Source organism: Bubalus bubalis, chromosome 1 (genome assembly GCF_019923935.1).
Source record: "Bubalus bubalis isolate 160015118507 breed Murrah chromosome 1, NDDB_SH_1, whole genome shotgun sequence".
Taxonomy (NCBI): Eukaryota; Metazoa; Chordata; class Mammalia; order Artiodactyla; family Bovidae; genus Bubalus; species Bubalus bubalis.
Genome location: NC_059157.1, coordinates 41,728,135 through 41,745,416, shown reverse-complemented (window position 1 = coordinate 41,745,416; position 17,282 = coordinate 41,728,135). Strand labels below are relative to the sequence as shown.

Genomic DNA, 17,282 nt, shown 5'->3' with positions numbered 1-17,282 from the left:
AATGCAAAGAGAGCCTTTTCCAAGAGGAGGACTATCTGGCTGGGAGCGGACCCCTGCCCACCCACCTCCTTTTCTCTAAGACTGACAGACTCTATAAACAGCTGTAGCCAATCACATCTAGCCTTCAGAGTAAAATATGAGAAAGGTCCTCCAGCCAAGCATCCCTCTGTGGGTGTGAGGCTCCCCTGAGCTGCGCTGATGCATCGAGTTCATCTGAGGGCCCCAAGGCTGTGGCTGGTGTCACCCCACAGAGCTCACGGAAAGCCGCCACAGCCGCGGCGTCCACGACAACACAGGGACGGGCGGTCACGTCTCCCTGCTGCCGTCCGCCTACCTTTCTGCTTCTCCTCTGAGGCTCGTAATCCCCGAGGGGCCTGCAGGCCAGCCAGACACCTCCACCCGCAAGGCACAAAGAGCAGGCGGAGAAATGGGAGGGTGCGGGGCTCAGCAGCGTCCCTCCCCCAAGGAGAAAACCGGGTTGCACAGGACTTTCCCCGGAGCAGGGGCCACGTTCTCCCCTCCCCTTCCCAGGTTCCTCGGGGCTTGAGGAATAATTTGTCAGGAGGAAAATATCTGTTTGCTCAATCCCATTTCAAAAATTTGTGCTCCAATGAAAACATAGGTCTCTAAAGAAACCTATTTTTATTCTTTCTTTTAAATTAAAAGGGAACAGGCCGAGCATTGCAGGGACAGATGGAATAAGATGCCAGGTCACAGTTCAGCCTCTCCCACTTACCGCTGTGTGACCTCATGCCTCTGTGCCCGAAACTCTTTGCATGAAAAACAAGACCAACGAGAACACCTAACTTGCAGGGATATGAAAGAAAGTGAAAATGTTAGTTGCTCAGTTATGTCTGACTGTTTGTGTTCCCATGGACAGTACCCTCCAGGCTTCTCTGTCTGTGGGATTCTCCAGGCAAGAATACTGGAGAGGGTTGCCATTCCCTTCTCCAGGGGATCATCCCGACCCAGGGATGGAACCCAGTTCTCCTGCATTGCCGGCAGATTCTTTACCATATGAGACACCAGGGAAGCCAGGGTCATGGTGAACATTAAATACAAAGATATTTGTAAAGCATGTGAATGATACCTGATGTTCGATTACTGATATAGGTTTAATTGTTATGACATCTTTTTCTTAAAAATCTACATTTTGAATGACCAAGCAGAAATGTCTTATCATTTGATAACTGATGCTAACCCATGTATTCCTCTGGGGCTTCCCAGGTGGCACTAGTGGTAAACAGCCCACCTGTCAATGCAGGAGATGGAGGAGACATGGGTTCCATCTCTGGGTTGAGAAGATCCCTTGGAGGAGAGCATGGCGACCACTCAAGTATTCTTGCTTGGAGAATCCCATGGATAGAGAAGCCTAGTGGCTTACTATGGGGTCACAAAAAGTCAGACATGACTGAAGCGACTTGTCTTCTTTTTTTTTTTAATTAATTTTTTATTGAAGGAAAATTGCTTTATAGAACTTTGCTGTTTTCTGTCAAACCTTATTAAAAATACTTTGAACCTGATTTATTAGACCCTTAAGAAAAATGAATGTAGATATAATCTCCATCTGACTATTGTTACATCTATATTTTTGATACCATCATTCTATTTATATACTCGTATATATCTCCATGCATGCTGAATATGTGATTTTTGTACATTATTGCAATCCACATAGTTACATGTGAAACACAATGGCCTGTCCTGACACAGACTCACCCTTCAGTAGGTGCTCACTCCTTTTCTGAATCTCTATTCATTTTTTCTTCTTAAATGAGCCTGGTAGTCTTCTTTTTTATTCTAAATAACTCCAATAAAGCATAAAAAACATTTGCTTAAGAGCCAGTAGCATTAAGATAATTTAGCATCATATAATTTATATGAATTTACTTTCAATTTTTTTTCTTATTATTTGTCTCCAATCACTGAAATCTGAAATCTGAATTTGCTTTCAAGATTGCAAGGGGGAGAAGATCTAGATGGTAATTGTAACAGCTAATACTGTTAGAATTAATAATACTAATATAATAATACTAATAATTATTAGTATTATAATTATATACTAATTAATTATATACTAATTAATACTAATATAATTAGTATAATAATACTAATAAAACTAATAATAATACTAATATAGAATTTCACTGTGTTGATGTCTATTTAAGGATTTTATATGGAATATTTCATTTCACCTTTCCAACAGACCTAGGAAATAGAAACTATTATACAGGGAGGAAAACTGAGGACAGAGAGAAAATAATACCACACAACCCATAAACTTCATGCTATATCACCTACATTCCATTTACCTTCTTTACGGTTTAAAGACTTTGCAGGCTGTTTTGCATATGCCATTTCATCTTCATACTAATGCTGAGAATATCATCTTTCCAAAATCTTTGCTTGTCTATTGACATTACTGTGTAGAGATTGGGTATGTGGTCTCTGGAGCTAGGTTGTTGTGTGAATATCTTACTGTAGTATATGTAGTAGTTTACAGATGGGAAAGTCATGTGGTACAGGAATCCAATGTACTTACAGTAATATAGATTGTAACAACTATCTTTCAGAACTGAACCTATTAATAGTTTATTTTCTCCCTAGAGTTCTCTTAATTTTATTCTTTATATATCTTGAGCCACACATGCATGAAACTGTTTTCAATTCTCTGCTTACTCCACTAGCTAATCAGTCTCTCCTTCAAAGTTTTCCATAATCTTCGTTCATTCGATTCCAGTGCCATTTCTTCCCAAAGTAAGACAGCGTCTGAAATGAGGTTCTTTTTGAGAAACCTGTTTGGATTAATGCAGAACTAGGCTCACCCTTATCTTCTGACTAAAAGTAATTGTGAAAATAGACTTCTCCCATCTGCTGCTATTCAGCTCAAATCTGTCTCAGTAACTGCTAAGAAGCTAAAAGGAAGAATTCCAATCAGACAATGGCGTGCTGCTGCTGCTACTAAGTCGCTTCAGTTGTGTCCGACTCTGTGCGACCCCATAGACAGCAGCCCATCAGGCTCCCCTGTCCATGGGATTCTCCAGGCAAGAACACTGGAGTGGGTTGCCATTTCCTCCTCCAATGCATGAAAGTGAAAAGTCAAAGTGAAGTCGCTCAGTCGTGTCCGACTCTTAGCAACCCCATGGACTGCAGCCTACCAGGCTCCTCCGTCCATGGGATTAGACAATGGCGTAGATTCGTATATTTCAGACCCATTTTCTTGTGAGTCCTTGTCATGAAACTTGGAGAAGGCAATGGCACCCCACTCCAGTACTCTTGCCTGGAAAATCCCATGGACAGAGGAGCCTGGTAGGCTGCATGCAGTCCATGACGTCGCTAAGAGTCGGACACGACTGAGCGACTTCACTTTCACTTTTCACTTTTACGCATTGGAGAAGGAAATGGCAACCCACTCCAGTGCTTTTGCCTGGAGAATCCCAGGGACGGGGGAACCTGGTGGGCTGCCGTCTATGGCGTCACACAGAGTCGGACATGACTGAAGTGACTTAGCAGCAGCAGTCATGAAACTACCGCTGTCTACTGAAACCTACATCATGAGTAAAATGTACACAAAGCACCAGGACTCTGCATACATTAGCAACTGCTGGGGAAGGAAAAAAAGAAAACTAAAATTCCTCTGCTTGCTATGTCCAAGCCCTCTGAAACAGGAGATACTAGCATACATAGCTAACGAGAACTTGAAATGTGGTTATATCAACCTTGAGAAATGCTGTAACTGTGAATTACATGCCAGGTTTTGAAGACAAGTATGGAAAAAAAGTGCAAACTACTTTATTAATATTTTATATTGATTACATATTGAAATGGTCATAATTGGGCTATGTTGGGTTAAAAAAGTACATTTTTAAAATTAAACACACCAGATTTTTTTTTTTTTTTACTTTATCAATGTAGTTATTAGGAAGTTTTGATTACATAGTTGGCTTTCACTTTTGGATCACGTTATATTTCTAGCAAACCACGCTGACCTAAATACTAAAGAAAGAGTTAGTCACTTAGTTGTGTCTGACTTTTTGTGATTCCATGGACTTAGTCTCCCAAGGCCCATCTGTTTGTGGAATTCTCCAGGCAAGAATACTGGAGTGGATTGGTATTTCCTTCTCCATAGGATCTTCCCAACCCATGGATTGAACCTGGGTCTCCCACATTTCAGGCAGATTCTTTACCATCTGAGCCACCAGCAGAACCTCTAAATTCTGAGGACTTGGAGTTTTTCTTGGGTAGGCATGTTAAGTTAAACAGCCGTGAGCCCCTGCCTGAGCTGAGAATATGCATTATTGAATGTATCTAGTTTTTCTTTTTTTTCTTTTCAAACCCTCTTATGTTTCTTGTCTAAATATACATAACTGCACAAACAGAAACAGGACATCTTTGTAAAGACTAGAAGAGACAATCGGGACAATAACCAATAATGAGGGGAGATTAGAAAAGATATAGACATTTAGGTGCAAACTCAAGGATAAATGAAGAAGATGGAAACACAGCATCTCCCGAAGGAGACGGTCCAAGTCCTCATCCTTGAAAGAAGTCAGCTTGATGCTGCTCCTGTTGAAGGGGATAGGCTTTAAGTAGATCTGGCTGGCCTCCCACTTCATCATGCATTCACTTTACTAAATAGATGGTTATATCCTTTTTCTCCAAAGAGCACCATGTGACTCTAGGAAAGATACACATATTTAAGTGCCATTGTTCAGGTAAATGCTGCCACTTGGAGCTATAATGTAAAATTTTCAGCACTAGCAAATGCTCACTGCAGAGATTTGGTGGTACTGTTGTAGCACTATTAAGACTCCTCAAGCAATTTCTGGAACAAAATAACCAGAATGTTGGGGAAGCAGAAATTATACTAATTTTATTTTTGAAAATTATCTAAGTCCATATTGCTGAAATTAATCTCTTCCAGATATGCCACATCTAAACATTTATAAGAATCAGATCATTGATTTTTTTTTAAGATCCAGTTATCCAACATCAATGACAAACTGTGTTGTATCTTTCAGATTTGTTTCATAAAATATCAAACTTAATTCCCTTTGAAATGTTATGACCCCAAGCATTGAGAAAAGCAAAATGTAAGCATTAATTTAATAATCTATGATATAGAAGAGATTGATCATTTAAAAAGCACCATGATCGAGTTGGGATTTAATAAATTGATGACAAGACAGGAAAAGATTATGAGCTGAATGTCCTATCAACTTTAACTTTCTGAGGTTTACAAGTTGTGAGCTTAGTAAAGACCCTCCAATTAAGAAGGAAATGCTTGGGAGATATGAGGAAAATGGAAACTGGCATAATTGCTGTTACATTTAACTTTTTCATTTTCTTGTTTATAATAACTCCTCATCAGATGACTAGCACATTTCTATTCATCAACTAGATGTTGGGATGAGGGTTAAATACAGCATTAAGGGCAAGTGGCTATGGGTAAGGGTAACTTTTAAGGCACAGAGAAAGCCAAGATATAGTCACAGTTTTTATGACTATAAATGATCTCCTGGCAGGTTAAAAACTCGTTGAGGAAATACTCTTAAGATATAGATCAAAATATAAAATACCAATGAAATAAATGCTAAAGACAAAGGACTTGTGTTTTCTTACAGCAATTTAAAAACGGGTTGTAATGTTTTAGTAATTTTTTTTTTTAAACTGACTAAAATTTGGACTCAAGTGTGAACTTGACAACTAAGTAAGGTTTATGGCTCTAAGGGAGATGAAAGGGAAAACTCTGTAACAGGAAAAAGTGAATGTTTGGATTTCCAGTGGTGAGCTGGTAAGGGACTCTTCGGGAAGAAACCTTGCTTGGTAGCATTTGCTGGTTTCCCATGTCACCATCGGGGGATGGCAAGTCGGGTGAGAGGAACACAGCTCTTGGGAGATGCACACAACTGGCCTTGGGGGAGTCAACCCAAGCAAAGCATCGTGTGATGGAGAAAAAAGCATAACATCCATGTCTCTGACACTAAAAAGCAAATTCCAGGAGACAGTGAAGGACAGGGAAGTCTGGCATGCTGCAGTCCAAGGGGTTGCAAAGAATCAGACATGACTGAATGATTGAACAAATGGAACTCTAAGAGATGAAAGTTGACAAGTCAGTTAAGACAAGGGAAGTTGGCATCAGGGCAGCTCTTTGAAGAGGTTGCACTTAGTTCTTACTGAGTCACTGAGGTGGTCTGACTGAGAGAGGAATGGGTGATGATGAAGTGTGTGTGTGTGTGTGTGTGTGTGTGTGTGTGTGTGTGTGTGTGTGTTGGGGGTGGGAAGTGGAATTAAGGAGGAGAATGTAGGGTGGAGGCAGACATTCTAGACATGGAGTCATTTAACCAACACGAAGCAGGTCTGGGTAAGAAGGAAAAAAAAGCCTGGAAAGGGAAAGTTGGAGAGGGAATGGTGATGCATTAAAGTCTAACAGAGGAAGAGTGGTGAGCAGGGGAAAACAGAGTGATTTAATGTTTCACAGAGTTAGTGGGAATTTCAGAGACACAAGGGGAGACAGAAGGAAGAAAGTGTACATTTAGGAGACCCACATGGCAGCATCCTCAAATAGGGTCACTGAGTTGAGGGAAATCAATGAAAAGACGAGAGTGGAGTTTCTGGATTTTAAGGGCATCATCCTTTTGACAAGAGAAGATAGAAAATAATAGCAGTATGGGAAAAAAGACATGAGAGATAACAGACCTGAGGAACATGCAAAGAAATGAGCATTTCAGGAAGAACGATGGATGAGGTATAAGATGCCCATGACAGGAATTTCTCTAGGACAGAGCGGTGGTTTGAACATGGTGTATCTGAATCCCAACCAGTATGAGATGGAATATCTTGAACAAGTTATTTTCCCATCTAACGCTTAGGTGCCTTATTTGTAAGATGGTTCTTTAATAAAATACCTACCGTGAAGATTAAACAGGAAAGAGGCATGCCTCGCTCATAACAAGTAAGCACCATGCAGCAGTTAGCAGCTGTAGTTACTGAGGCGGCAGTAGTAATAATACCAGTATCACTGGCAGTAATAGCAGCAGCGGTAGCTTGCCACTTGTTTAGTTGCTCGGTTCTGTCCGACTCTTTGTGACCTCATGGACACTAGCCCACCAGGCTCCTCTGTCCATGGGATTATCCAGGCAAGAACACTGGAATGGGTTGTTACTTCCTTCTCCAGGGGATCTTCCCCACTCAGGGGTCAGAGCCCCATCTCCTGCATTTGCAGGCAGACTCTTTACTGTGGAGCCACCAGGGAAGCCCCAGTATGCTATTCCTAAAACAATTAACATCAGAAACATCTCATGAGATTGCCACACTTTACAGAGATAATGAAAAAAATAGAAAAGTATTCATTATGGAATATCACTCAGCTATGAAAAAAAATTCAATTGAGTCAGTTCTAGAGCAGTGGATGAAACTGGAGCCTATTATACAGAGTGAAGTAAGTCAGAAAGAGAAACACCAATACAGTAATATTAATGCATATATATGTGGAATTTAGAAAGATGGTAACAATGATCCTATATATAAGGCAGCAAAAGAGACACAGATATAAAGAACAGACTTTTGGATTATGTGGGAGATGGCAAGGGTGTGATGATTTGAGAGAATAACATTGAAACATGTATATTATCATATGTAAAATAGTTGACCAGTCCAAATTCAATGCATGAAGCAGGGCACTCAATGTTGGTGCTCTGGGACAACCCAGAAGGATGGAGTGGGAAGGGGGATTCAGGATGGGGGGACACGTATGCACCCATGTGTGATTTGTGTCAATGTATGGTGAAGACAACCACAATATTGTAAAGAAATTATCCTCCAATGAAAATAAATAAGCTAATTAAAACAGACAAAAGTATTCATTAAATAGCATACACTAAAACACAAACATACTGATGGAAACAATACACTTTGATATGATGACTTAAGGCTGTGAATCTGCCTGCTTACGTATATGGATTAAAAGTCAGACATGGTTCTTGTAATAAACTATAATGGAAAAAGAATAAAAATATATAGATATATACAAATAGATATAACTGAATCCCTTTGCTGTACACCGGAAACTAACACAATATTTTATATCAAACGCACTTCAATTTTGAAAAGGCAGTCATGAATTTGACTTTTAACTCATCATGTACTATCTTTGGGAATTTTGGAAAATTAAAATTGTGCTTCTTCATCTGTGAAATGAGAATGAATATTCATTATTTCACTGAGGTCTTATGAGAATTCAGTGATATGATTCAGGTAAAACACTCCAAAAACTTTCTGAATTACATTAAGACATCAATAAATGTAAGTTAGGTGGGCTGCTGTCCATGGGGTTGCAAAGAGTCACATAACTGAGCACATACACAAATGTAACCTACACTATTATTTTTGACATCATAAGGTGAGTTTTTCTTAGAAAAGTCAAAACCTAAGAGTGAAAGTATGTTCTTTCCTAAAGTTACTGGATCATGAAAATAATGTCACAGAAAAGGCTGAAAATCAAAGGTTTCTAAAAAGAAACTGAGTCCAACCTTGCACCAAACCATGAAGAGGAACACTTGGACGAGAGCATTCCTTTATGGTCTGTCTCCAAATACCAAGAGTGTTGAAAGCCTTTCTGTGATATAATTTAATTATCAAGGAACATCTGCCATTCTTAATGAGAAAAAGATTTAAAAAAAAAAAAGAAAGAAACTTCAAAGAAGACCAAAAAAAAAAAAAAAAAGTGTGTACTAAATCTTAGACTGCTATGAGAAGTAATTAAAATGTGCAGAATTCCACAGAATTTCAGAAATAGGATGAAGAAAACTTGGTATTTAAAGAATGCATCTGTATTTGTTACTGACTTTATAGGGTCCAGTCATGGTGTTTTCTTGATGAGGGCAAAAAAGGAGAATAAAAAGTCTGGCTTAAAACTCAACATTCAAAAAACTAAAGGGCATCATGGCATCCGGTACCATCACTTCATGGAAGGGACAAACTTTATTTTGGGGGGATTCAAAATCACTCCATACAGTGACTGCAGCCATGAAATTAATAGCCAGGACATGGAAGCAACCTAGATGTCCATCAGCAGATGAATGGATAAGAAAGCTGTGGTACATATACACAATGGAGTACTACTCAGCCATTAAAAAGAACACATTTGAATCAGTTCTAATGAGGTGGATGAAACTGGAGCCTATTATACAGAGTGAAGTAAGCCAGAAAGAAAAACACCAATACAGTATACTAACGCATATATATGGAATTTAGAAAGATGGTAACAATAACCCTGTGTACAAGACAGCAAAAGAGACACTGATGTATAGAACAGTCTTATGGACTCTGTTGGAAAGGGAGAGGGTGGGAAGATTTGGGAGAATGGCATTGAAACATGTAATATCATGTATGAAACAAACAAACAAAAAAAAGATCTACTGAGATTATACCTGGTTGAGTTCCAGCATGATAAAGCCCCATGTTCTCTCCTCCCCCTCCCACCATCCTGATGGCCCAAGAGGGATTCTGTTTGGTGGGGGTTCTGAGTAGATTTAATTTTTACCTGTAATCTCTATTCCAAGAAGGGCTATAGAAAATGGTCAGGACACCCTTTCCATTTATTGATTACTCTTGTTGGAGGCTTGTTATGGACAAAGCTTCCTATATCCATTCTTATTACCAAGTAATTACTGGTCAATTCTAGGGATTTCAAGTTCTTGAAGAATTCCACTTTCAAATGATGAATATGTAGACAAAATGTGGCTATATATTTAACTATATAATGGAATATTCTTTGACCATAAAAAGGAATGAAGTACTATTCATACATGTATCATGTACAATATGGATGAACCTTGAAAACGTTACGCTAAGTGAAAGAAGTCAATCGCAAAATACCACATATTTTATGATTCCATTTACATACAACATTCAGGATAGGCAAAGCTTTAGAGACAGAAAAATTAGTGGTGCCTAAAGCCAGAAGGGATGCAGAAATGGGGAAGACGACAGCTAAAGAGCATATGGTTCTTTGGGGGACAATGAAAATGTTCTAAAATTAACTGTGGTGATGGTTGCACAACTCTGTGAATTTATTTAAATCAATGAATTGTACACTTTAAATGGGTGAGTTGTATGGTATGTGAATTACATCTCAATAAAACTGTTACCAAAAAAAAAAAAAAAAGACACCTGCTCCTTGGAAGGAAAGCTATGAAAAACCTAGACAGCTTATTAAAAAGCAAAGATCTCACTTTGCTGACAAGGATCCATATAGTCAAAGTTATGATTTTTCCAATAGTCATGTACAGGTGTGAGAGCTGGACCATAAAGAAGGCTGAGCGCCAGAGAATTGATGCTTTTGAACTGTGGTGTTGGAGAAGACTCCTGAGAGTCCCTTGGACAGCAAGGAGATCAAACCAGTCAATCCTAAAGGAAATCAACCCTAAATATTCAATGGAAGGATTGGTGCTGCAGCTCCAATACTTGGTCACCTGATGCAAAGAACCAACTCACTAGAAAAGATGGTGATGCTGGGAAAGATTGAGGGCAGGAAGAGAAGGGGGCAACAGAGATGAGACAGTTGGATGATATCACCGACCCAGTGGACATAAATTTGAGCAAACTCTAGGAGACAGTGTAGGACAGGGAAGCCTGACATGCTGCAGTCCACGTGGTCGCAGAGAGTCGAACCTGACTTAGCGAATGAACAATGTGGTTTCTTAGGCAACTTATAATATCGCTATTGGGAACAGAACAAACTGACATGGAAAGACCCAGCATGCCATATCTTGCTTTTGCTAAGTGGACATTTTCCCAACATCATTTCCAAAGCCACTTGTTCAATCCAGGTGTGAGCACATCACGCCCTCCACACGCGGGCACTTACCTCTGCAGAATGGAGCTGGGAAGTCCCAGGAGGCCCCATTCCCGGGGCTGACGATGCAGGTCAGGATGGCGTGGCCCTCCAAGACGTAGCCAGAGAGACAGCTGTATCGAATCTTGTCTCCTATGTTGAATCGTGTCCCGTGGAGGACTCCCTTCAGGATTTCCCCAGGATTTCCACATGTGTGGCTGGGTAAAACTATTGGGAAGAAAAAAAAAAGAGAAAGAAACATAAGTTAAAGGAAGATTTTCTACTGACATCAGTCTATATCACAAAACATAGACCTCATTTGAATTACTTAAGTTATCAAATCTAGCTATCTTAATTTTGCCTAAAATGCAAGTAGCAAAGTGGATTCATGTTGTATAAAATCTACAATTTTGTTCTTCTGTAAAAATATATGTGTATGCATGCCCACTCAGTTGTATCTAATTCTGTGTAACCCCATGGACTGTAGTCTATCAGACGCCTCTGTCCATGGGATTCTCCAGGCAAGAATACTGGAGTGGGTTGTCATTTCCCACATATACACACATATACACACACACACACACACACATATATATATAATATATAATTAAGTGGATTTTGTTAAGAGGAAAAAATACAGTTCTGCTTAGATTCAATGTTCTACATGATGCCTAGATTATTTTCCTAATAATGAGATTCTACAGTCCTATAGAATTAGCAATTAGATAATATAGCAGAATATAGATAGCTGAAAAAGTCGTAACAGAAGCACATGAATGGATATGCATGCTATATTTTTCCTTATTCCCCGAGACCAGCACTGCCTGACACACACCAGTAATAATGTTCAGTCAATGTTTGATGGATAAATAATTGAATTAAAGAATAAATTAAAAATCTCACTTGCTAATCTATCAGACTTTCATAAACATTGTACTGCTATTATATCCCAGGCCATCTGTAAGGCTCTATGCATTTAGAGCAACTGACTCCCAACAAAGTTTCAGGTGTAGGCTCTGACAAAGCAGGCACTGTCTTCATCTGCGTTTCAACAAGGCAGCCCTGGTTCCGGTCTTGCCCAGCCTCCTCACTGTTCCCACTGACAGCACTCTCTGTTTAATTCAGCTGCTTTCCAACCACATGGACATGATGCTGTTTCATACTCATAGAATGCAATTTTGAACTTGACTGAATAGACAAAGTGGAGAATTGTTGGCTATTGTTGCCATATTTCTGGTTATATTTAGCATATCATCTGTAAATTAGCTGCTATGATGTAGAATTCAAATAAGCAAAGGATCCTACTATTTAAAAAAAAATGATTTACAAATAAAAAAATACTTCCAAATGAACAAAACTGTTCTACTTCTGTATCCTTTTTTTTTTTTTTGCATTAGTATAGGAGCATACTTTGCAATATATATATATATATAAAATACAGAGAAGTTTTTCTTTTTTCTTTGTTTTTAAGCTGAGAGATAAACAGATCTTTCCCAGTAAATGGGGATGAAAGTTCATTTATTTCAAAGATTAATTTTATTTTTATATAATTTAAATACATATGAACTAAGCTATATAGAAACACTTACAAAACAAATGCCATAGTTTAAATGTTTAATGTTATTGACATGTTTGTGAAATTACTACTTACATAGTCAAAGTTTGCACACCTCTAGTTTTTAGAAAATAATTTCTGAAAATAGCCTACAAAAACCTTTTTGATAACATAATAGAAAATAATTCAGTATAATCTATAACCATCTTTGTTGTCTTGTATAAAAAAGAAATTCTGTTTTTAAGCCTGCATTCACTATCCCAAAGGCAATAAGTCTATTTTTAAAATGTTTAAAAACAATTTTAACTCTTTGGAATTTGTCTGTGACTTTCAAAGGCAGAAAATTTCCAATTCTATCTTGGAGAATCACTTTATTTTATGCCCTGGGATATTTGTCAGCCAGTCTAACTTAGGGTTGTTACAATCAGAGACAGTCATGAGACCTGGGCTGGCTGAAACTGCATCACAAATGGAGAGAGAAAAGGAAAGGGGGTTTGGGGAGATATACAAATATGAATGCTTTTGGCATTTTTCTCCCTTGTTCAGAAATTTTATTTCAATCTTATTTTAGGAAGAAAGTATTAACATTTTAATGTGAATAGTGTCAATGAGAGAATAGAAATTATTAAGGATGATTTAAAACATTTACTTCTAGTTGCAAACAAACACAGAAATGAAAACGTGCTCATGATATTATAAAAGCATCAGTCATTTCATTAAAACATTACAAAAATATCTTAAATTGTGAAAAATGGACACAAATTATAATAGGTCAACACCAAGATATACAACTCAGACATGCAGACAATGCCAAGATATGAAAATCCAGTGGCTGGGAAAAACTAATTTAAAATAAATAAGTTCAACTCTGTTGTCATTTCTGCCAATTTCATTTGAACTAATTTTTAAGCCAGTTTCCCTGAAGATACCAAATGTCTCTGGTGTCTCCCAGAGCAATGAGGACACATTAAGTATTTAGTAAATGTTACTGAGCTCACTTGGACTCTCCATTTAGTTTGCTTTAATCATTCCTTGAAGTCATGTGCACCCTGTTGCAGATGCTTCAAGAAAGGCATTCCTACTAGGGTGGTGGGAAGGGGCACCTGGTGCAGACACTTGTCAATGTGAAAGAACGCTGAAAGGAGCCCTGGGCACGGCTCTTTCCTCCTGTGGCAGGCTTCCATCCATCAGACCCCATGGAGCCAAGTCCGCACACCCGGGGCCTGAAACCTAGGCTGTCATTCCAATTACACTCATGGAAATCCCCTCTACGATACTTCTGCTTTGGTGAGTACAAATGGTCACAAGTCAGTGACTTCGTGAGGCTCTCACATTAAGCCTTAGACCTAAGCATTTCAATTATTAAATGGATGCCATATCAAATCCCATTTCAGAAGACACATGGAAACTTGCAACTAAAAATACAGTATTTATATTCATCATGAAACAGGATAAAAGGCTGGTGAACAGAAGCCTGCAATTCATCAGGCACAGCAGTGTTTTTAGCAGGATGTGCACAATTAAGGAAATTTCATTAGGTGTGTTCATGTAGAAACTGGGTCCCCCAGGGTGTATGTCAGACAATTTGTTTACACTCTATCTTTCCAGGAGTCTCACTGGAGCTTAAGGAAATAAAACTCCAAATGCCCACCTGACACACAACCCTGGAAATAAAAACCAACGGTATGTGGTGTGTTTGTCCACAGATTGTTTGCCCTGAAGTCCCTCCTGCAACCTTTGGGAAGGATTAGAACCACCTGATTATACTCATATTCAGAAACACTTTTAGAAGTCAGATGGTCAAGTCTTGAAACCTGCCATTTACTCTCTGGACTGATTCTCTGAGCCATGGCCGTTTAGTGGGACAAGAAGGTGCAGAGAGCAGATATGCACCAAGAGCAAGGAGGGATCCTCAAGTAGGGGGAGCGACCATTTAATGTCATCCACTGCCAAGCTCTCCTTGTCCACGTGATGAACAACAATGTGGGGGACATGCTGTGAAAATATTATATTATTCCTGAAAATTTACAGGATCTGGATGAGAAGAATTCAAAGAGGAGTGAATTCTAAGTAGACTTTAACGTGGAAAGTGGTAAGGTTTGGCCAAATTAATACAGAAAGATTATTTTTAAAGAAAGGATGCAGTTCTGGCAAATGGCTATAGAAAAGTACCCAGCATGGTGGGTTATGGGAATCGGTGTCAGAAAAATGCATGGTTCTACTCCAGAGACACACCTATAAGGTTGGACAAAGTCTCAGTCTCTATGTCTTGATGAGAGGAATGAAAAACAAAACCTAGTAATGGGTGTGTTAGGACACATATATGATGTAAAGCAGAATCAATAGCTAGCTGGGCACATGGAACAGAGGAAGCACTCAATAGATATATTAGCAATTTCAAATTTACTTTCCCAGTTCTAAAGCACCACGTGGACTTCAGAGAAATCAAACAAATTTAAAAGTATGCAGGGGTTCTGATAAATACCAATTTCAGAAACAATAAAACCAGAAAAAGTCTGCTAGAGTCAATGTTGTCATTAAAGTAAGAACACAGTCATTAAAAGGGGAAGCAAAAGAGAAAGACACTCCACTTTTCAGCCATGTTAATTCGTCCTTATTCTTGCTCTATTTTAATAATAATCAGTCACACACAGCACATGTGATGCACTAGACAGTTTTAAGTGGTTTACATATATTAACAGTATATCTGAGGTAAGTACCATTATTATCCCCTTTCATAGAGGAAGATACTGTAGCACAGAAAGGTTAAGCAACCTTCTTATGGCCACACAGCTGGCGAGTACTGGTGATAGGATTTGCACATGATGGATCCAGAATTTCTGCTCTTCAGCACTACAGTAAACTACAAGAAACTGCTGTCATTGCCAAAAGCAAGAAAAATGATAAAATGCCATTAAATCAGTCATGTTCTCTGTAGAGCTTTGTTTGATAATAGTAACAGGAATATAAAAATTGGGGAGCGTTACGATATTTCCCGATGTAAAACTGAAGGCAAAATTATTACATAGCTTTTAAAAAATATATTTCGAGCTGTCAGGTAAATTTGCAGGATGGGACAAAGGGACTAGGTGGGACTGGGTAACAAAGTTAACACAAGCAAAAAGACCAGTTGGCAGATGGATTTGAAATCTAGGGGCTGGATTTTCAAAAGATTTTGAATAGCAGTTTTAAGACATTATAAGCCTGTAAGAAACGAGAACACAAAAATGCTTGTTGCAAAATGATGCTGTGTGAAATAACTGTGGGGAATGCAAGGAAGCATGTACGGTCAGGTGACCCCTGGGATGAGCTCACGGTCTTTAATTTTTCTAGTTGATCTTTCACGAGTATATATCTTTAAAGGAGAAGTTGTCTTCACTTCACTAACCTGTATCTATGAGCAGTTGGACCTTTACCACCCCAAACAGCACAGGCATCAATCTAGATATGCTGCTGCTGCTGATAAGTCGCTTCAGTTGTGTCCGACTCTGTGCGACCCCATAGACGGCAGCCCACCAGGCTCCCCTGTCCCTGGGATTCTCCAGGCAAGAACACTGGAGTGGGTTGCCATTTCCCTCTCCAATCTAGATATAAATGACTGTAAATCTAGGACCAAGGAACTAAGAATAAACTACTGAGGAAGAAACAGCCACAAGAAGAACTTATGATGGTGACCCAGGAAGAGAGGCCATGAAGGCCATGGATGTGGTAGAGTAAGTTTAGTTGTGAACGTGAGTGTCTTGTCATTCTCTCTTAAGCAACTCCATGAATGAACCCTAGAGTCAGCAAGAAACGAGGGAAGGACCAGAAAAATGTTAACTTTCCTCTCTAATTTAGAGAGTAACAATGGAGGGGATTTAAAAGAAAAATAACTGGGGGCCAGACATAAATCTGCTGAAATACCAAAGTTAATGGGAGGAGGGGGTTAATTATTAAACAAAATGGAAAAATAGCCAAAAAGTTAAAATCAAGATCAGAGAGCCTGGGAGTCAAGCTGAGAAGCAATCATGGAAGCATATGCCTGGTAATATCCACAGTTGAAAATTAAGCATAAGTGATTGACATACAAAACAAGCATAGCAATAAGTAATAACACCAGGTGAACTTTCCATTATCACTGAATTACTGAACAGAAACTTGCATATACATGAATTTTTTCAGGTAAATTTACATATACTCCCACCACATGGTGGATCCCAGATTCTCCCAATAATGACAATAAGCAGATATACAATTTTTATGATCATATTTATTCTTCTCAAAAGTAAACATTACACTCAGCAAATGGATGTTCAGCTGCTTGCAAGTGTCTCAGTATTTCTATAAGGTAAAGAAAAAGATACTGAAACAAACATTACTACAAGCCCTCGCAGATTATCATGTTGACAAGAGCAAAGATGCCAGCAACCACTCAAGAACTGACTGAAATGACCTCTGTCCTATGCCAAATGCTGCTCCTGTTTACTCTCTAACACATGATGACCATGTAACAAGGATAATACAACCTGTTTCAAAAGTTAAATATTATATTAAACACAATGAGGGGTGGTTAACAAAACTAAATTAAAGTGACCCTAGAAAACAATTCTAAACTCTTTCTTAGTCACTGTTCATTTTATTAATTTAAATTTAAAAAAAAAATCTCACTACAATATTTCTTTGGCTAAGTTGGAGTAACAGCATTTAATGAAGTTTGAAAAAAAAAAAAGTCAAAATTTGTTATTGCTTTAAATGACTTTCAAAGCCTTGGGCATCAGTCATTGTCGGATCATGATTCTGAGGGATAGGAATCAAGTGAGAGTCCTTAAATCCGCCCCAGCAGATTCCCTGGAGAGGGCAGGGATCCCAGGTGCAGGAGCGGAAACCCAGGGTGAGACTGATGGTCTTCCT

The 17,282-nt window shown here is 38.8% G+C and overlaps 1 protein-coding gene across 3 annotated transcripts in view; it reads right to left on the bottom strand.

Annotated features, from left to right (window-relative positions):
• CSMD1 (CUB and Sushi multiple domains 1) overlaps positions 1–17,282 on the bottom strand; it is a 2,066,326-nt gene that overhangs the window by 1,048,061 nt on the left and 1,000,983 nt on the right. For all 3 annotated transcript variants that reach the window (XM_025272930.3, XM_044938991.2, XM_044938996.2), the window contains one exon: positions 10,871–11,065. In XM_025272930.3, coding sequence (XP_025128715.3) covers positions 10,871–11,065 — 195 coding nt within the window. The remainder of the gene's footprint in view (positions 1–10,870; positions 11,066–17,282) is intronic.